The following is an 18,471-nucleotide window of genomic DNA, read 5'->3' on the forward strand; positions in this document are numbered from 1 at the left end:
ATAGTCTGTCCTCCGTCGCAACACTCACTACCGAGTTCCAAACTGCTTCTGGAAGCAACGTCAGCACAAGAACTGTTCGTCGTGAGCTTCATGAAATAGGTTTCAGCCTAAGATCACCATGCGCAATGCCAAGCGTCGGCTGGAGTGGTGTAAAGCTCCTTGCGATTGGAGCAGTGGAAATGCGTTCTCTGGAGTGATGAATCACGCTTCGCCATCTGGCAGTCTGACAGACAACTCTAGGTTTGGCGGATGCCAGGAAAACGGGACCTGCCCCAAAGAATAGTGGCAACTGTAAAGTTTGGTGGAGGAGGAATAATGGTGTGGGGCAGTTTTTCATGGTTTGGGCTAGTCCCCTTAATTCTAGTGAAGGGAAATCTTAACGCTACAGCATACACTGACATTCTAGACGATTCTGCACTTCCAACTTTGTGGCAAATGTTTGGGGAAGGCCTTTCCTGTTTCAGCATGAGTATGCCCCCGTGCACAAAGTGAGGTCCATACAGAAATGAGTTGTCGATCGGTGTGGAAGAACTTGACTGGCCCGCATAGAGCCCTGACCTCAACCCCATCGAACATCGTTGGGATTAATTGGATCGCCGACTGCAAGCCAGGCCTAAGTCCCCGCAGCAATGTTCCATCTAATGGAAAGCCTTCCCAGAAGAATGGAGGCTGTTATACCAGCAAGGGGGGAACAACTCCATATTAATGCCCATGATTTTGGAATGAGATGTTCAGCAGGTGTCCACATACTTTTGGTCATATAGTGTATGTGTGTGTGGATGGACATGCATGTATTGTGGGTTTCTCTATGTGCCCTTGTTGAGCCAGAACTCATTAGACAGAGAGACAGAGTGTAGAAGGGGGGGAGACTGAGACGGATACAAGGAGGGCAATAGAAAGAGAAAGAAGAGGGAGGGACTGAGTGGGAGAAGCGGCGTCTAATCGAACCTACAGATGCACTGCCGCGATCGCTGCTCCGTTGTGTGGGCGTCACCAAATCACATTGTCAATACAAGGCATATTTGTTCTTAACAACACACACACACACAGTATATTGTAGTTCTCAAAGGATAACGTCAATAGTCAGCCCTTCATTATCCTGGGTCCTTATACTTTGATCTTCAGTATTCACCCTGCTGATAAGCTACCTAGGGGTGCCTTAGTGTGCCCACTGATGTTTTCCCTGAGACGGGCAGAATGTTTCTGCAGTAATGGAGGAAGGGAATCTGTGTGTGTGTGTGTGCGCACAAATGGAGGCGGGGAAAAGGGTGCTCTCGGCAGGGTGTGTGTGTTCTGCTCACCTTCTTCCGTGTTTTTACAGATGACGACTATGCCGACTCGTACAACGCCACATACACTGTCAGCGGTGACAGTGGTAAGCGTCTCAAAGATCTCTTCTTGAAGATTCAAATGTATGCCGCTGGTTCGTCACGTTGTCCTGTGTTCAAGGACAATGAAAACACCTGACTCACAAGAATGCTTAGTTTACCAGCCCCTTCTTCTCCTTTCTTTTCACTCTTTCTGTCTATCGCTCTTTCTATTTTTCCCACCCCATCATATCCCTCTCTCTATTCTTCCTCCACCTCTTTCTCTATTTTCTCTCTTTCTCTTTCTCTCTCTTTCTCTCTTTCTCTTTATTTTCTCTCTATTTTCTCTCTCTCTTTCTCTTTCTCTTTCTCTCTCTTTCTCTCTCTTTCTCTCTCTTTCTCTTTCTCTCTTTCTCTCTCTTTCTCTCTCTCTCTTTCTCTCTCTCTCTTTCTCTCTTTCTCTCTCTCTCTTTCTCTCTTTCTCTCTCTTTCTCTATCCTCTCTCTCTCTATATATATATATCTCTCTATCTATCTATAGACACATATGGTCAGTCCTCCAACCCCACCGTGGCCTACCCTCCCCCCAGGACACAAACGTACCGGCCCCTGGCCAAGAGCCCGTCGGACAACGGAGGCCCCGGGACCTTCAGGGAGCCCTCCCCCGTGCCACCGCCACCCCCGCCCAAGCCCTCCCTCCTACAGCTGAGGTCCAGAGACAGCGACCGGGAGCGAGACTCGCCCGACACCATGTAAGACACTGCGATCTGTATCTTTCGCTTGGTCCTAGACCAATGGCCTGTTAGTCTACGTCTTAGGCTTATACTTAGCCCTAGTCTGCAATGTAGGCCTAGACATAGGCTTTGTTCTTACCTAGGCCTAGTCACTTGAGACCCTCACCTTAGGTGTTACCTTAGACCTAGAACCTAGGTCTAGGTCTCATCTTAAACTAGGTCCAAGATCACACTGATGTTTTTAAATTTATTTTCGCACCAGGAATCAGTGGGGCCCTCCCGATAGGAAAGTGGACACTAGAAAGTACCGCGCTGAACCCAGGAGTATATTTGAGTACGAGCCTGGGAAATCATCCATTCTGGAGCAGGAGAGGCCGGTGAGTGCCCAAAAGCACGTCTTGTCACTTTTTGTATTAGCCTACATCAGGGTGTCAAACTCAATTCCCGGAGGGCCATGTGTTTCCTGTTTTTTGTTATTCCCTTTCAATTGGTGTCCAATTAGACTGCCATAAATGAATCCAACAACCAGGTGAGGGGAGTTCCTAACTAATCAAAGGGAGGAGCGAAAACCCGCTGACACTTAGCCCTTCAGGAATTTAGTTTGACACCCCTGGCCTACATTGTCATTATCTAAGCCATTTAAAACTCCCCGTAATCACCCTCTAATCTACAGCGTCCTTGTTTGCTAATAAGCGAGTGATCTCCAACTCTCGGTCCTGGAGAGCTAAATGGAGGTGTAGGCTTTTGTTCCTGCCCAGCACGAATACATCCAATTCCAGGTATTAAGATCCAGAGTGAATAAGAGGTGTGTTTTTGGAGCTGGGTTGGAACAAAACCCTGTAAACACCAAGGCTCTGTCTACAGGAACAGAGTTGGAGACCCCTGACCTACGCTCTAGGAAGAAGCCTTTTAGAGGTGCTGTTCTTCAACCATTAGGGGGATAAAGGCATTTCTATTACGTGTCCTGAAGTGGTCGAACTGGATATGCTTGTTATTAAGGTTGAGTAGGAAAGCAATTATATAATAGTGTTATTTTTAAGCCCGAGGGGGGACTGATCCTTGAATGTGTATTTTTAGAAAGGTAATGGCCTTTGAGTGTTAATAATATAGATGTTCTGTTAGTGAACTTAAGTTTCGTAATAATGTCAATTCTGAAATTAGTCATAAAACTAATTTAAGATTATTAATGTCTCATGTGCTTTATATGCACCTTTATGTACACTAAAGGGAACACTTAAACAACACAATGTAACTCCAAGTCAATCACACTTCTGTGAAATCAAACTGTCCACTTAGGAAGCAACACTGATTGACAATACATTTCACATGCTGTTGTGCAAATGGAATAGACAACAGGTGGAAATTATACACCCCCAATAAAGGAGTGGTTCTACAGGTGGTGACCACATACCACTTCTCAGTTCCTATGCTTCCTGGCTGATGTTTTGTTCACTTTTGAATGCTGGCGGTGCTTTCACTCTAGTGGTAGCATGAGACGGAGTCTACAACCCACACAAGTGACTCAGGTAGTGCAGCTCATCCAGGATGGCACATCAATGCGAGCTGTGGCAAGAAGGTTTGCTGTGTCTGTCAGCGTAGTGTCCAGAGCATGGAGGCGCTACCAGGAGACAGGCCAGTACAGTACATCAGGAGATGTGGAGGAGGACGTAGGAGGGCAACAACCCAGCAGCAGGACCGCTACCTCCGCCTTTGTGCAAGGAGGAGCAGGAGGAGCACTGCCAGAGCCCTGCAAAATGACCTCCAGCAGGCCACAAATATGCATGTGTCTGCTCAAACGGTCAGAAACAGACACCATGAAGGTGGTATGAGGGCCCGACGTCCACAGGTGGGGGTTGTGCTTACAAGCCCAACACCGTGCAGGACGTTTGGCATTTGCCAGAGAACACCAAGATTGGCAAATTCGCCACTGAGCCCTGTGCTCTTCACAGATGAAAGCAGGTTCACACTGAGCACGTAACAGACGTGACAGTCTGGAGACACCGTGGAGAACGTTCTGCTGCCTGCAACATCCTCCAGCATGACCCGTTTGGCGGTGGGTCAGTCATGGTGTGGGGTGGCATTTCTTTGGGGGGCCGCACAGCCCTCCATGTGCTCGCCAGAGGTAGCCTGACTGCCATTAGGTACCGAGATGAGATCCTCAGACCCCTTGTGGGACCATATGCTGGTGCGGTTGGCCCTGGGTTCCTCCTAATGCAAGACAATGCTAGACCTCATGTGGCTGGAGTGTGTCAGCAGTTCCTGCAAGAGGAAGGCATTGATGCTATGGACTGGCCCACCTGTTCCCCAGACCTGAATCCAATTGAGCACATCTGGGACAGCATGTCTCGCTCCATCCACCAACGCCACGTTGCACCACAGACTGTCCAGGAGTTGGCGAATGCTTTAGTCCAGGTCTGGGAGGAGATCCCTCAGGAGACCATCCGCCACCTCATCAGGAGCATGCCCAGGCGTTGTAGGGAGGTCATACAGGCACGTGGAGGCCACACACACTACTGAGCCTCATTTTGACTTATTTTAAGGACATTACATCAAAGTTGGATCAGCCTGTAGTGTGGTTTTCCACTTTTAATTTTGAGTGTGACTCCAAATCCAGACCTCCATGGGTTGATAAATTTGATTTCCATTGATAATTTATGTGTGATTTTGTTGTCAGCACATTCAACTATGTAAAGAAAAAAGTATTTAATAAGAATATTTCATTCATTCAGATCTAGGATGTGTTATTTTAGTGTTCCCTTTCTTTTTTTGAGCAGTGTACATACAGTGCATCTGGAAAGTATTCAGACCCCTTGACATTTTACACATTTTGTTACAGCCTTACAGTGCCTTGCAAAAGTATTCATCCCCCTTGGCGTTATTCTTATTTTGTTGCATTACAACCTGTAATTGAAATAGGTCTTTATATGGTTTTCATGTAATGAACATGCACAAAATAGTCCAAATTGGTGAAGTGAAATGAAAGAGTCTCAGAGCCTGCAACACCACTAAGCAAGCGGCACCATGACGACCAAAGGAGTACAGATCAGGGTTGAGTTTATAAAAAAGTATCCGAAACTTTGAACATCCTATGGAGCACCATTAAATCAATTATGAAACAATTTAAAGAACATGGCACCACAACAAACCTGCCAAGATGGCCACCCACCAAAACTCACAGACCAGGCAAGGAGGGCATTAATCAGATGCAACGAAGAGACCAAAGACAACCCTGAAGGAGCTGCAAAGCTCCACAGCGGAGATTGGAGTATCTGTCCAAAGGACCACTTTAAGGTGTACACTCCACAGAGCTGGGCTTTACGGAAGAGTAGCCATAAAAAAAGGCATTGCTTAAAGATAAAAAATAAGCAAACACATTTGGTGTTCGCCAAAAGGCATATGGGAGACTCCCCAAACACATAGGAGATGGTACTCTGGTTAGATGAGACTCAAATTGAGCTTTTTGGCCATCAAGGAAAATGCTGTGTCTGGCGCAAACCCAACACCTCTCATCCCCCCGAGAACCCTATCCCCACAGTGAAGCATGGTGGTGGCAGCAGCATCATGCTGTGGGGATGTTTTCATCAGCAGGGACTGGGAAACTGGTCAGAATTGAAGGAATGATGATGGCGCTAAATACAGGGAATTTCTTGAAGGAAACCTGTTTGTCTTCCAGAGATTTGAGACTGGGGCGTAAGTTCACCTTCCAGCAGGACAATGACCCTAAGCATACTGCTAAAGCAACACTTGAGTGGTTTAAGGGAAACATTTAAAGACCTCAATCTAATTGAGAATATGTGGTATGACTTAAATATTGTTGTACACCAGCGGAACCCATCCAACTTGAAGGAGCTGAAGCAGTTTTGCCTTGAAGAATGGGCAAAAATCCCAGTGGCTAGATGTGCCAAGCTTATAGAGACATACCCCAAGAGACTTGCAGATGTAATTGCTGCAAAAGGTGACTCTACAAAGTATTGACTTTGTGGGGTGAATAGTTATGCACGCTCAAGTTTTCTTTTTTTTTGTCTTGTTTGTTTCACAATAGAAAATTTTTGCATCCTCAGTGGTAGGCATGTTGTCTAAATCAAATTATACAAGCCCCCAAAAAAATATATTTTAATTCTAGGTTGTAAGGCAAGGAAATAGGAAAAATGCCAAGGGGGGTGAATACTTTCGTAAGCCACTGTATTTTAAAATTGATAAAATTACTTTTTTCCCCATGATGACAAAGCAAAAACAAGTCATTATTTTATTTAGGTTTTTGCTATGAAACTCGAAGTTGAGCTCAGATGCATTCTGTTTCTATTGATCATCCTTGAGATGTTTCTAGAACTTGAAGTCCACCTGTGGTAAATGCATTTGATTGGACAGGTGTGTGCCTTTCCAAATCATGTCTATATACGTTCCCACAGTTGAAAACCAAGCCATGAGGTCGTAGGAATTGTCCGTAGAGCTCTGAGACAAGATTGTGTCGAGGCACAGATCTGGGGAAGGGTACCAACAAATGACTACAGGATTGAAGGTCCCCAAGAACACAGTGGCCTCCATCATTCTTAAATGGGAGACGTTTTGAACCACCAAGACTCTTTCTAGAGCTGGCCAAACTGTGCAATTGGGGGAGAAGGGCCTTGGTCAGGGAGGAGACCAAGAACCCGATGGTCACTCTGACAGAACTCCCGTGTTCCTCTGTGGAGATGAGTACCTTCCAGAAGGACAACCATCTCTGGGCACCAATCAGACCTTCATAGTACAGTGGCCAGACGGAAGACACTTTTCAGTAAAAGGCACATGACAGCCCGCTTTGAGTTTGCCAAAAGGCACCTAAAGGAATCTCAGACCATGATAAATAAGAATCTCTGGTCTGATGAAACATAGATTGAACTCGGCCTGAATGCCAAGCATCTTGTCTGGAGAAAACCTGGCATCATACCTACGGTGACTAATCAGGATTGAGGGAAAGATGAACGGAGCAAAGTACAGAGGTCCTTGATGGAAAACCTGCTCCAGAACCCTCAGGACCTCAGACTTGGGCGTAGGTTCACCTTCCAACAGGACAGCAACCCTAAGCACACAGCCAAGACAACGCAGGAGTGACTTCGAGACAAGTCTCTTGAATGTCCTTGAGTGGCCCAACCAGAGCCCGGACTTGAACCCAATCAAGCATCTCTGGAGAGACCTGAAAATGGCTGAGCAGCGACGCTCCCCATCCAAACTGACGGCGCTTGAGAGGATTTTCAGAGAATGGGAGAAACTCCCCAAAGGCAGGTGTGCCAAGCTTGTAGCCTCATACCCAAGAAGACTTGAGGCTTTATTTGATGCCAAAGGTGCTTCAACAATGTCCCGAGTAAAGAGTCTGAATAGTTATGTAAATGTCACGTTTAAAATAAAATCAAATGTATTTGATTTGTCATTATAGGGTATTGTGTGTAGATTGATTAGGGAAAAACTAACAATTGAATTCATTTTAGAATAAAGTTGTAACGTAACAAAATGTGGAAAAAGTCAAGGGGTCTGAATACTTTCCCAATGCTCTGTAGGCCTAGAAGCAAGCTTCTATTTGGATTTCCATAAAGTGTAACCATTTAAATGTATTCAACGGACAGTGTTCACTCCTTTTTTAACGCAATCACCTTCTGGAGTCCGTCAAAACTGAAGCGGAGGTTTTGTGTTGTGGTGTTGTGCCCAAATATAGCAATTGTGTAGGCTAGAAGCAAGGGGAAATAATGTCTAGATGCATTTACAGTGGAGATCAGGTTAATGAATTGGCTGGCTGGGCTGATGGGACAGTGAATACGTAGGGATTTCTCAGATGGAACCGAAAACAAAATGCCTGTTTTTGCGTCAAATGCTTACCAATGCTAAACTGTTTTTTTTTATGTATGGCTTAGAATGCGTCTCAACCAATCACAAAGCTTGTTTTGACCAACCCGTTGTAAAGCATTTCGGTGACCTTTTTAACAAAATGTAATGGACCACAAAGGCAAAAGGTTGGAATCTTCTTTTCACTTCCTATCTGTGTGTCACCCATTGTATTGGTGAGGCTGGGGTTATTTGCTACATGGAATTGAGGGCAAGAGGTGACGTGAGGGGGATAGTTGTGTATTATATCAGCTGTATTGGACTGGTCAACCATCCTCCTGGAGAGCCTGTCACAAACCCTGTTGGAGCGACATCTTGCAGGAGGAGGGTCGGCCATCCACGTGCTAGTCTGTCTGCTCCATGGACTTGAGGGTGATCGTTTAGGAGAGAGAGAGGGAGGTAAAGGAGGAGGGGGGTGAAAGAGAACTCTTCTGAAGTTAAGGACGTTGTTTAGCTTAAAGCAGTCAAAAACGTGTTTAGTTTCTGCAAACGTATACGTGATTTTCCTATGTTTTATATACATTTCCACACTATAGAATAAAACTGTAAAATTGTGGAAATTATGATATCGCTCTTTTAGTGTAAGAGCTGTTTGAAATAGCTGCCTGAAAATGTCTGCCTGTTTTGGTGGGATGGAGTTTTGTCCTGCCTGGTGACAAATTAGTTAATAGACCAATAAGAAAGAGAGTTCCAAACCTCTCTCTATAACAGCTACTTTTCAGTTTTCCCCTCCCCACTCAGAACACTCCCAGACAACTAGCTAAATTCTTGCTTGAGAAATTGCTCTTTGGTCAGGAGCTATTTTAGTTTGTTTTCAATTAAAATGATCACAGTAATGTACTTAATTCTTACCCAGAAATTATTTGATATTAAGATAAAAACAGTTGCATTGGACCTTTTCAATGTCTTTAGACAAGTTCTCCAGAACAACATGGCTTCCTCCCAAAGGGCACCCTATTCCCTATAGCGATGGTATTCAAAGTCAGGGTCAACTGCCCTATAGTGTAGGGACTAGGGAGCCATTTGACGCACACCCTAATGTGGGAATCAATCCACGTAGAGCACAGGGAGAGGAGCAGGCGTGGGGAATATCAATGAGTCAGGGATGTCTGTAATGCAGGGTGAGCTATAGGCTTCCTCATGCATCCCAACTACGCCGTCTCTCTCCCCGTTTCTCTTAAAGAACGTCACGATAAACCATGTTTGTAGCCTTCGTCACATCACCTTCGTGTGTGTTTCTGGTCGCGGTGTGGGTCTCTCCGCTGCTGATGGAGAAACTAGTTCACACACATCTACGCCTCCTGGATATGGCCTTCCATAAAGAAGGCTATTATTGACATCTTGTGGTCCACTTCTTGGATTGTGGTCTGATCACTGCAATGACTGGAAGTCTATGGGTAGCTACTAGCATGCTAGCAGACACTGTACCCATAGACTTCCAGTCAGTGCGCTAACGCTAGTTACCGTTGACTCGCGAAACTACCTCGTAACTTCCGTCATACTGGACACGGAGACATAAAAATGGTATCACACGTGTTCGTCTGACTCATTGCCAAAATCCCAAAGTATCTCCTTTAAATAGCTCCTGGACATGGGTCACCCAGCGAGAGCTGGGGCTCAGCTGAGCCAGCCTTGTGGCATGAAGTAGCCAGAGGGGAAGGGGGGTGGTTGGTTGACCTCTATAAACCTTTTCTTCAGCTACGTCAGGCGCTCTACATTTTTATGGGCACGGCCCACATAGAGGCGCCTCCCGTTCAGCTCCTTCCTTCCTTAATTTTATCGACCGCCTAAGGAGGTCAGATGTACTCCAATTAGACATAGAGATAGCAATGAGAGTCCATAGAGATAGCAATGAGAGTCCATAGAGATAGCAATGAGAGTCCATAGAGATAGCAATGAGAGTACACTCCCCTCCACCGTGCAATTCACCTCTTCCTGAGCTGAAGTAGCTGTTTTGCAAGTCCAATACAAAAAGCCTTTCCCCCCCAGCAGCTCATATACTACATTTCCCAGTAGACACGGGTGGTAAATGTCACTGCTAGTCTGCAGTGTGCCGGGCACTGCAGTGAATCACTCCTCCGCTCCACAGTAAACCTCATGGAAAGTGACTGAGGAATAAGCCCCAGGGCTGGTGCGTAGGAGTCATTCTAGCACTCTGTAGTCCTTTGGGAGAGGAGGTGGGAGAGTGAGAGTTCCTGTATGTTCAGTTATGGTGAGTTTTGCTCCAGGTGTCAAAGTTAACTTTTAATATTAAGCTCATAGTACAGAGTTTTGGGCAGAGTAAATGTTGAAGGTTTAAATGAGACTTAGAAAGAATCCAGCCAAATAATCTACACTGCTCAAAAAAATAAAGGGAACACTTAAACAACACAATGTAACTCCAAGTCAATCACACTTCTGTGAAATCAAACTGTCCACTTAGGAAGCAACACTGATTGACAATACATTTCACATGCTGTTGTGCAAATGGAATAGACAACAGGTTGAAATTATAGGCAATTAGCAAGACACCCCGAATAAAGGAGTGGTTTTGCAGGTGGTGACCACAGACCACTTCTCAGTTCCTATGCTTCCTGGCTGATGTTTTGGTCACTTTTGAATGCTGGCGGTGCTCTCACTCTAGTGGTAGCATGAGACGGAGTCTACAACCCACACAAGTGGCTCAGGTAGTGCAGCTCATCCAGGATGGCACATCAATGCAAGCTGTGGCAAGAAGGTTTGCTGTGTCTGTCAGCGTAGTGTCCAGAGCATGGAGGCGCTACCAGAAGACAGGCCAGTACATCAGGAGATGTGGAGGAGGCCGTAGGAGGGCAACAACCCAGCAGCAGGACCGCTACCTCCGCCTTTGTGCAAGGAGGAGTAGGAGGAGCACTGCCAGAGCCCTGCAAAATGACCTCCAGCAGGCCACAAATGTGCATGTGTCTGCTCAAACGGTCAGAAACCGACTCCATGAGGGTGGTATGATGGCCCGACGTCCACAGGTGGGGGTTGTGCTTACAGCCCAACACCGTGCAGGACGTTTGGCATTTGCCAGAGAACACCAAGATTGGCAAATTCGCCACTGGCGCCCTGTGCTCTTCACAGATGAAAGCAGGTTCACACTGAGCACGTGACAGAGTCTGGAGACGCCGTGGAGAACGTTCTGCTGCCTGCAACATCCTCCAGCATGACCGATTTGGCGGTGGGTCAGTCATGGTGTGGGGTGGCATTTCTTTGGGGGGCCGCACAGCCCTCCATGTGCTCGCCAGAGGTAGACTGACTGCCATTAGGTACCGAGATGAGATCCTCAGACCCCTTGTGAGACCATATGCTGGTGCGGTTGGCCATGGGTTCCTCCTAATGCAAGACAATGCTAGACCTCATGTGGCTGGAGTGTGTCAGCAGTTCCTGTGTCAGCAGTTCCTGCAAGAGGAACTGCTGACACACTCCAGCCACATGAGGTCTAGCATTGTCTTGCATTAGGAGGAACCCATGGCCAGTTGCACCACAGACTGTCCAGGAGTTGGCGGATGTTTTAGTCCAGGTCTGGGAGGAGATCCCTCAGGAGACAATCCGCCACCTCAACAGGAGCATGCCCAGGCGTTGTTGGGAGGTCATACAGGCATGTGGTGGCCACACACACTACTGAGCCTCATTTTGACTTGTTTTAAGGACATTACATCAAAGTTGGATCAGCCTGTAGTGTGGTTTTCCACTCTAATTTTGAGTGTGACTCCAAATCCAGACCTCCATGGGTTGATGAATTTGATTTCCATTGATAATTTATGTGTGATTTTGTTGTCAGCACGTTCAACTATGTAAAGAAAAATGTATTTAATAAGAATATTTCATTCATTCAGATCTAGGATGTGTTATTTTAGTGTTCGCTTTCTTTTTTTGAGCAGTGTATTGACAGTTAAACCAATGTTCCTTTTTTTTTTACCTCGCTTACTTACTCAGGACCACGTTCAGCAGGTTGCAGTGGTGTGGGACGTTTAATTCAGCGGGAATGGTGCTGATCTGAACATTCAGTTGAATGGTGGGATTGTAATTGCAATTTCAAAATGGTCACGACCATATTGATCAGGTCACACCCACCAAACGAGAGCAAACGAACCTCGAAAGACCGTTTGGCGCTCAACTGTGGGGCGTGTTTCGGCAGTTCCTAACGTTTTGAAACATCCAGATAGAAATGTACTTTGGAGAACAAACATGACTCTCTGACATGTAGAATAAGGCATCGCGTTGGCTCTGTTTGTGGAATTTCTATCTGCAACGTTTGATCGTGTTTGGCTACTTGAACGTGGCCCAGGTGTGCTGAAATGAACCAGAGTTGTACAGGGCTTTATGACAGGGAGATGTTGCCCTCTGCTGGATTAGTTTGCACATTTACACAACACTTTTTCTGCTCTGCTTTGGCGCTTTATAGTGAATGACTGTGTGGCGTCACAAGCTAAAGGCCAGCAAAGACGCATCATACAGGACTGTTCAACAGATGGTGATGCAGTTTAGTCTCTTCACCTCAGGACACTTGATGAGCCAATGTTCTATCTTTTATCGCTCAGTTTAACTGACCGTTCTCCTACAACCCATTCAACTTTTTATCCCTTTTTCCAGTATCTGAATGAGAAATGTGACAAGTAGCTAGGTAAAATGAATTGCACAACAATGCTTTCTATGACGAGGGCCATAGTTATCCCCCAAAAATGATTTGTGTAATGGTGTGTGTGTGTGCCCCGGTAACAACACTGTTTTTGTCTCTTTACCCTGGTGTTAAACTCTCCATCTGGACCCACTCTTCTTTACCCATCAACCCCTGCAGCCGTGCGCTGCACACCCCTATCCTAACCACGAGATCCATATCGCTCTGTGCTTTCTCTTCCTCCTCTCTCTCCCTCCCTCTTTCTTTGTCACTCTCCGCTCTCTCCAGACCTATAAGCTAAACCCAGATGACATAGATTTAGAGAACGAGCCTTGGTATAAGTTCTTTTCCGAGCTGGAGTTCGGCCGTCCGGTAAGTGAGGGCCCGTAACTCCCACCTAGGCACCCCCAGCCTTAAGTATACCCCACTCCCCTCTACCCGTTCAGTCTCAACCCCGCTGTAGCTGGGTGGGAATAATGTCGTCCAAGTCTCGGACTGGAGAGCTAGTGGGTGTGCAGGCTTTTCTTCCAGCCCAGCAGTAACACACCTGATTCAACGAAAGGCTATTTGTTTTATTTCGCAACCCGACACTAACGCATAATGAGTCAACGGTCTTCAGTCTGGACAGAGATTGGTCGAATCCGGTGTGTTAGTGCTGAGTTGGAACAAAGGCATGCGCACCAGGAGCGGAGTCTGGGGTCCTTCCTGTTGTAGTTGCTTTGGCATGCTGCTGGGTGCTGTGGTGGTCACTGTGGTGGTCGCCTGTTGTGTAGCTCCTTGTGACTGGTCTTCTTGTGTCTCTGCATCTTGGTGAGTTGGTTTAGCATAGTGTGGCTGTCTCGTTATCAGCTGGCCTCGCGACACGTTGAAAGCTCGAAACACTGCAAAACAAAACGAAGTCCCAAGTTAACATGGATTGGTCCTTTTACCACAAAAATCCTCCTACTAAGGGATACCTCTCTTCCTACATTGTATAATTTCCTATTTTTCACCAGCAAAATTCAGGTTGTTTTGCAGTGTGTGCTTTACCGCTGTTGATAAACTAGTGGAGCAGCCGGTAGAACTGAGCAGAACAGAAATCAATCGAAATAACATGCTAATTAAAATCGACAAATGAATCAGCAGCATCTGGTCAGAGCATCGTTCTGCACTGTTCTTCATGCTCCTCTTGTATGTTGCAGCTTGTGTCGTTTGTTTCTGTTAGCCAGTTTAGACATTTTGGTTTCTTCTCCCAAATTGTCAACTCATTCACTCCTCCTCAACTTTAGGCAACCTAAGGCATTAAAGGTATTGGATTGGTGTAAACTTGGGCTGGATTGAGTTCCTGTTTTCCACCATATTCCTTGCACCAGTCCCATTCCTTTGAAATCCACGAGAGGAAGTGCACAAGTGCACACTTTGGGGGAGAAGGGCGAGAAACACTGTTAGTCGGTCTGTTGTTAGGTTGAGGAAATGGACTTATTCAGAATGTTCAGCTAGAAATATGCAGTCTAGAAAAGACACAACTCTGATGTCATGCAGAATAAGGAATGATCCGATTTTACATATCACATTTCTAGCTGTAATATTCTTTCTGTTGCACCCTGACCCCACCACTTGAATAAACCCAAGACAACATACTCTGAGAAAGATAGAAAAGGTTCCTTAATGCACATGGCTGGAGGTTAGTTTCGAGACAGATGGTTCCACCAATGTCATGTTTTAGCTAGTCCGTCTCCACAACCGAATCACTGCTCTCTAGTGCCTTATGTCCTTAGTTCTGCTTTCTGCCTCTTGCTCCCACAATCTGTGTGTGTGTGTGTTGCTTTGTGGTTATGGGTTTGTAGATGTGCCTAGCAGTAGTGAGTGTGTGTTGGAGCTAACATAATGTACTGGATGTGTGTTCAAATTGGCTTAATCATTACTGCAATATGTGTTCGTGTGCATAATATGCATTTGTGTGTGGTGTGTGTGTGTGTGTGTGTGTGTGCAGCGCGTCAAACTCGTCAGTCTTCAGTTCCTCTGTGTGCTCTAACGGATGTCACTTTCCTCTCTCGTTTTTTGTTGTTTTTTCTCCCCATGACGCCACTTCCTCTACTCCTCCACCACTCCATCTTCACCACCTCCTCTTCCTCCTCCTCTTCCTCCTCACCGCTGCTTGGGGCTCAAGCCTCCTAAAAAACGTCTGGATTATAATCCAGACATCTGCCCTCGCCGACTCACAGAGGTAAACGTTGGCATTCATGAGCATCGTGGGAATGGGAGGATTGGGTGGGAGTTAGCCTGAATAGCCTGGTTCCAGATAGTTTTGTGCTGTTTTGCCAACTCCTTGTCACGCCAAACATGTTAGGCATGACTAAGGTTGCAAAATCCTGGTAACTTTCCCAAAAATGTAACATTTTTCCAGAAATCCTGGTTGGAAGATTCCTGGAATATCGAGGGAATAAGCAGGAAATCCGGGAATCCTCTAACCAGGATCTCTGGAAACTAGTGGATTTTGGGAAAGAGACCCGGAGTCTTGCAACCCTAGACACGGCAACTCCATAAGGAGTTGGCAAGAGAGTACAAACAGACTGGCAAGAGTTGAACGCAAACCTCGCTAAACAATTGTGGTCTTAAATCACTGTATTACTAAACTCTGCGTGTTGTGTGATTTGGATGCAAACTACCAGACGTACTGTGACTATGCATTTTATTAGGCTACCGTACGTCAACACAGGCACAATGTGTACCTACACCATAATTACACAGTACCGAATGTAACCGTGTAACTAGATGACTGATTGGGGACGGTTGTCGCCATAGCAGGACCTTTTCATATGGCCTCATCTTTCAGCATCCGTATCAGTCCTATGTCATTTATCAGTCAGTCATCTCTTTAGTGTATCTGCATCTACAACGGCCTCTCTGCTAGTGACTCAATTCAGTGTGTTATTACTAGATGTAAACCGGGTGGTTCGAGCCCTAAATGCTGATTGGCAGTTCTAATTCAATTTGTAACCGGTTTATCATAGCTATAACGGGGGTTGTGGCCAATATACCGCGGCGAAGGGCTGTATCCAGGCACTTCACGTTGTGTCGTACAGAAGCACAGCCCCTAGCCGTGGTATATTGGCCATGTACAGTAAGTAGCACACCTGCTCTGGCCTTATTTCTTAAATATAACAGCATAGACAGTACTGCTCTTATGTATTTCCAATATGGATGACCGTTACACAAGATAATCTAGCTCTAATCGTGATCTCGCTCTTGTCAATTATGCCTATCAATGTATCTCCCTCTCGCCATCTCTCTTCACTATCTGTCTATCAATGTATCTCTCTCTCGCTATCTCTCACTCTCTAGTTGATCTATTGACAGCTTATTATTGACGTGAATCTCAGGACTGTATAAATTGTTATCAACCCATGTATATCATGTCAGATGTGAAGCTCATATTTGAGTAGGTGTGCTTTGGGATTTAATATGTATCTACTGATCTAGGATCAGTTTTCCTGTTGGAATCAAAAATAATAAGATGATATGGACAAGGAGGACCTGATCCTAGATCAGCAAAGGGCTCAGGTCTGTATCATAGGGTAGAAACGGCTGTGCTTTATGCTTTGTTACCACATGGAGCCAATCCTATGATCAAAAGAGTCCGTTTTGGGTCTTCCAGGGGCGTCTTCATCTCCAAGACGGAAAGCGTGATAGAGCGCCTCCCTCACGCTACCCTTTATAGTGCATCACTTCACTCATGCCCTTTCTCCCTCCTGAACGATACCCTCAAACAGACCACGTTCAGAGATCAACAGAATCAGCGGTCGCAGCTCCCAGCGCCAACCGGTAGGCCCATTCGAGATTCCATACACACGCCATGTGGAACCTACCTCCGTCACGCCATAAGCCGGGGGAGTGTTTTGAGCGTGAAGGCGGCGGCGGTGGAGGTGGCGTGCGAGCTGAGCATTGTGTCTCCCGCCGCCGCCACCTCCACCAGTCTTTGTTCGCGCTGCGCTCACTCTTCCTCTCCCTCCCTTTTGTTGTCTGCCCTCTTTCAGACGTCGCTGTACTTCACTCCCACTGCTGACCGGGTTCCAGAGAGGCCGGCGAGGTGAGTCTTCAATTCTCTCTTTCTTTTATTCTCTGCATCGCTCTCTCCCCCTCCTCCCTCTCGCTCTCTTTCTTTCACACCAGCAGTAGGCCATGTCGTGTTGCGGCGCGGTGTCCCAAACTCTGTGTGACGGTGACTCTCCACACATACCCCCCCACCCCCTCCTCCCCAACCCTGCATACATTATCCACTCAGCCTATTGATTCTGCCCTTCTCTTCTCCTCCCCTCCTCCTCCCATTCCCTTTCACAGATGCTAGGCTTAATCGGTTCAATTTGCTCTGAGTGAATGGGATGGTCGAAAAGAGGATGTCATGAATAACCCATGTTATTCATGGAAGGCTGACTGGGATTGTATTCAGTATAGTTGAAAGTCTAGTAGCCTGGTTAACCCACACTAGAAGTCTTGATCTTTTTTTTTATTGACGGGGCAGTTAAGAACTAGATTGGGAGAGGTTTACATATAGGAAAGGCACAGCCAGTCGGCCGACCCTGGGTTCCACTCTTTCGTCCCCAGCGGTCATGTGTAGTCCGGAGTCGGGACTCTGGCGCAGGTCTAGGGCGTTATTAAGGAACAATAGCAGTCATGCTACATCATCCTAGTGTGAATTGAATTGACGGCGATGATAACGTATTTTTTTTCCTGAGTTGGTAATGTTCAACAAATGAGCTTTGTTCTTTTAAAGCTCTATTTTACCGCTTTCTTTTGTTCCTTAAGGGTCTCTTTGTTGAACCACGAAAAGGCGGTGAACGCCATTATACCAGAGGGAATTATAACCCAGGATATTAAATTAACTGGGTCAAAGGAACCATCTGTAATATTTCCTTGAATTGAAATGTAAATGAAGTGCGAGAGTATTTGGCATACATTTCCCATCGATGCATCTCAATCTGTTCCAAACCAAGTGGTGGGGCCGTCGTTGGGCTGAAACACAGGCCCCGTTCCAATCATTTGAAAACGTACTTCCTTAAAGTAATGACTGATTTAGAAATGATGGCTGAACAGGTGACAGACTGTGGAAGGTGGCTTTAAAACACTTTGTGTTCCAGTGCTGCCAGTGACTACAGAAAGAGGAGGAAGTCGGAGCCGTCAGGTGACCAGGGCAAGAACCAGGTCTCCCCAAAACCACCGGACCCTTACAAAGGCAGCAGCACACTGAGGAAACCTGCCATCCGCTCCTCCCCCTCCTCCCCCTCCAGAGTCAAAGGTACACACACACACAATGCAAACAGAGAGACGTATGTACACACGCACACTCACACAATCATAGGCATATACACACACCGGATCCCTATAGAGCCTGCACCCTGAGGAAACTGGCCATGAATGAAAAACCCATAAAGGATACAGATACACACACACACTACAATACAATCAACCTCTCTCTCTTCCAATGTATAAGCATTCTCAAACGTGCAAACCCACACAAAAACACACTCGCACACGATCTCAATCTTAACAACCTCTCTCTTGCAGATGTACAAGCGTTCATAAACACACACACACATTCTCTGCGCTCCCTCACTCTATACCCGACAGCAATCAGACAGTACACAAGCCCACTGAGAGACTAATTTCCTCTTCTCACGCTATGCTGAGGGCCTCTTCCAGGTCAAGGAGCATCCAACCCAGTCTAAATAGCCTTGTGTTGACATTGTAAACATACAGCCATGTTCCACGAGCTAATGGGAACGTTCTACCTCAGTGTTTCTCATTCCAATTCAGGGGTTGCACATTTTTGTCCTAGCCCGGCGCTAACATAGCCAACAGAGCAAATCCGCTAGGATTCCAGGCTAGCGCTAACACTTGTCCCAAACAAATCGGCAAATCAACATGTAACTACGCTGTTGATTAGTCGAATGAGGTGTGTTAGTACTGGGCTGGAG

The 18,471-nt window shown here is 46.3% G+C and overlaps 1 protein-coding gene across 1 annotated transcript in view; it reads left to right on the plus strand.

Annotated features, from left to right (window-relative positions):
- LOC115137329 (sorbin and SH3 domain-containing protein 2-like) overlaps positions 1-18,471 on the plus strand; it is a 106,018-nt gene that overhangs the window by 69,411 nt on the left and 18,136 nt on the right. The window contains 7 exon segments of the mRNA XM_065024758.1: positions 1,322-1,375; positions 1,848-2,058; positions 2,303-2,417; positions 12,806-12,889; positions 14,667-14,723; positions 16,534-16,586; positions 17,635-17,792. Of these exon segments, the coding sequence (XP_064880830.1) occupies positions 1,322-1,375; positions 1,848-2,058; positions 2,303-2,417; positions 12,806-12,889; positions 14,667-14,723; positions 16,534-16,586; positions 17,635-17,792 (732 nt within the window).

The sequence above is a fragment of the Oncorhynchus nerka genome, linkage group LG11, assembly GCF_034236695.1.
Source record: "Oncorhynchus nerka isolate Pitt River linkage group LG11, Oner_Uvic_2.0, whole genome shotgun sequence".
In the NCBI taxonomy this organism is placed as follows: domain Eukaryota; kingdom Metazoa; phylum Chordata; class Actinopteri; order Salmoniformes; family Salmonidae; genus Oncorhynchus; species Oncorhynchus nerka.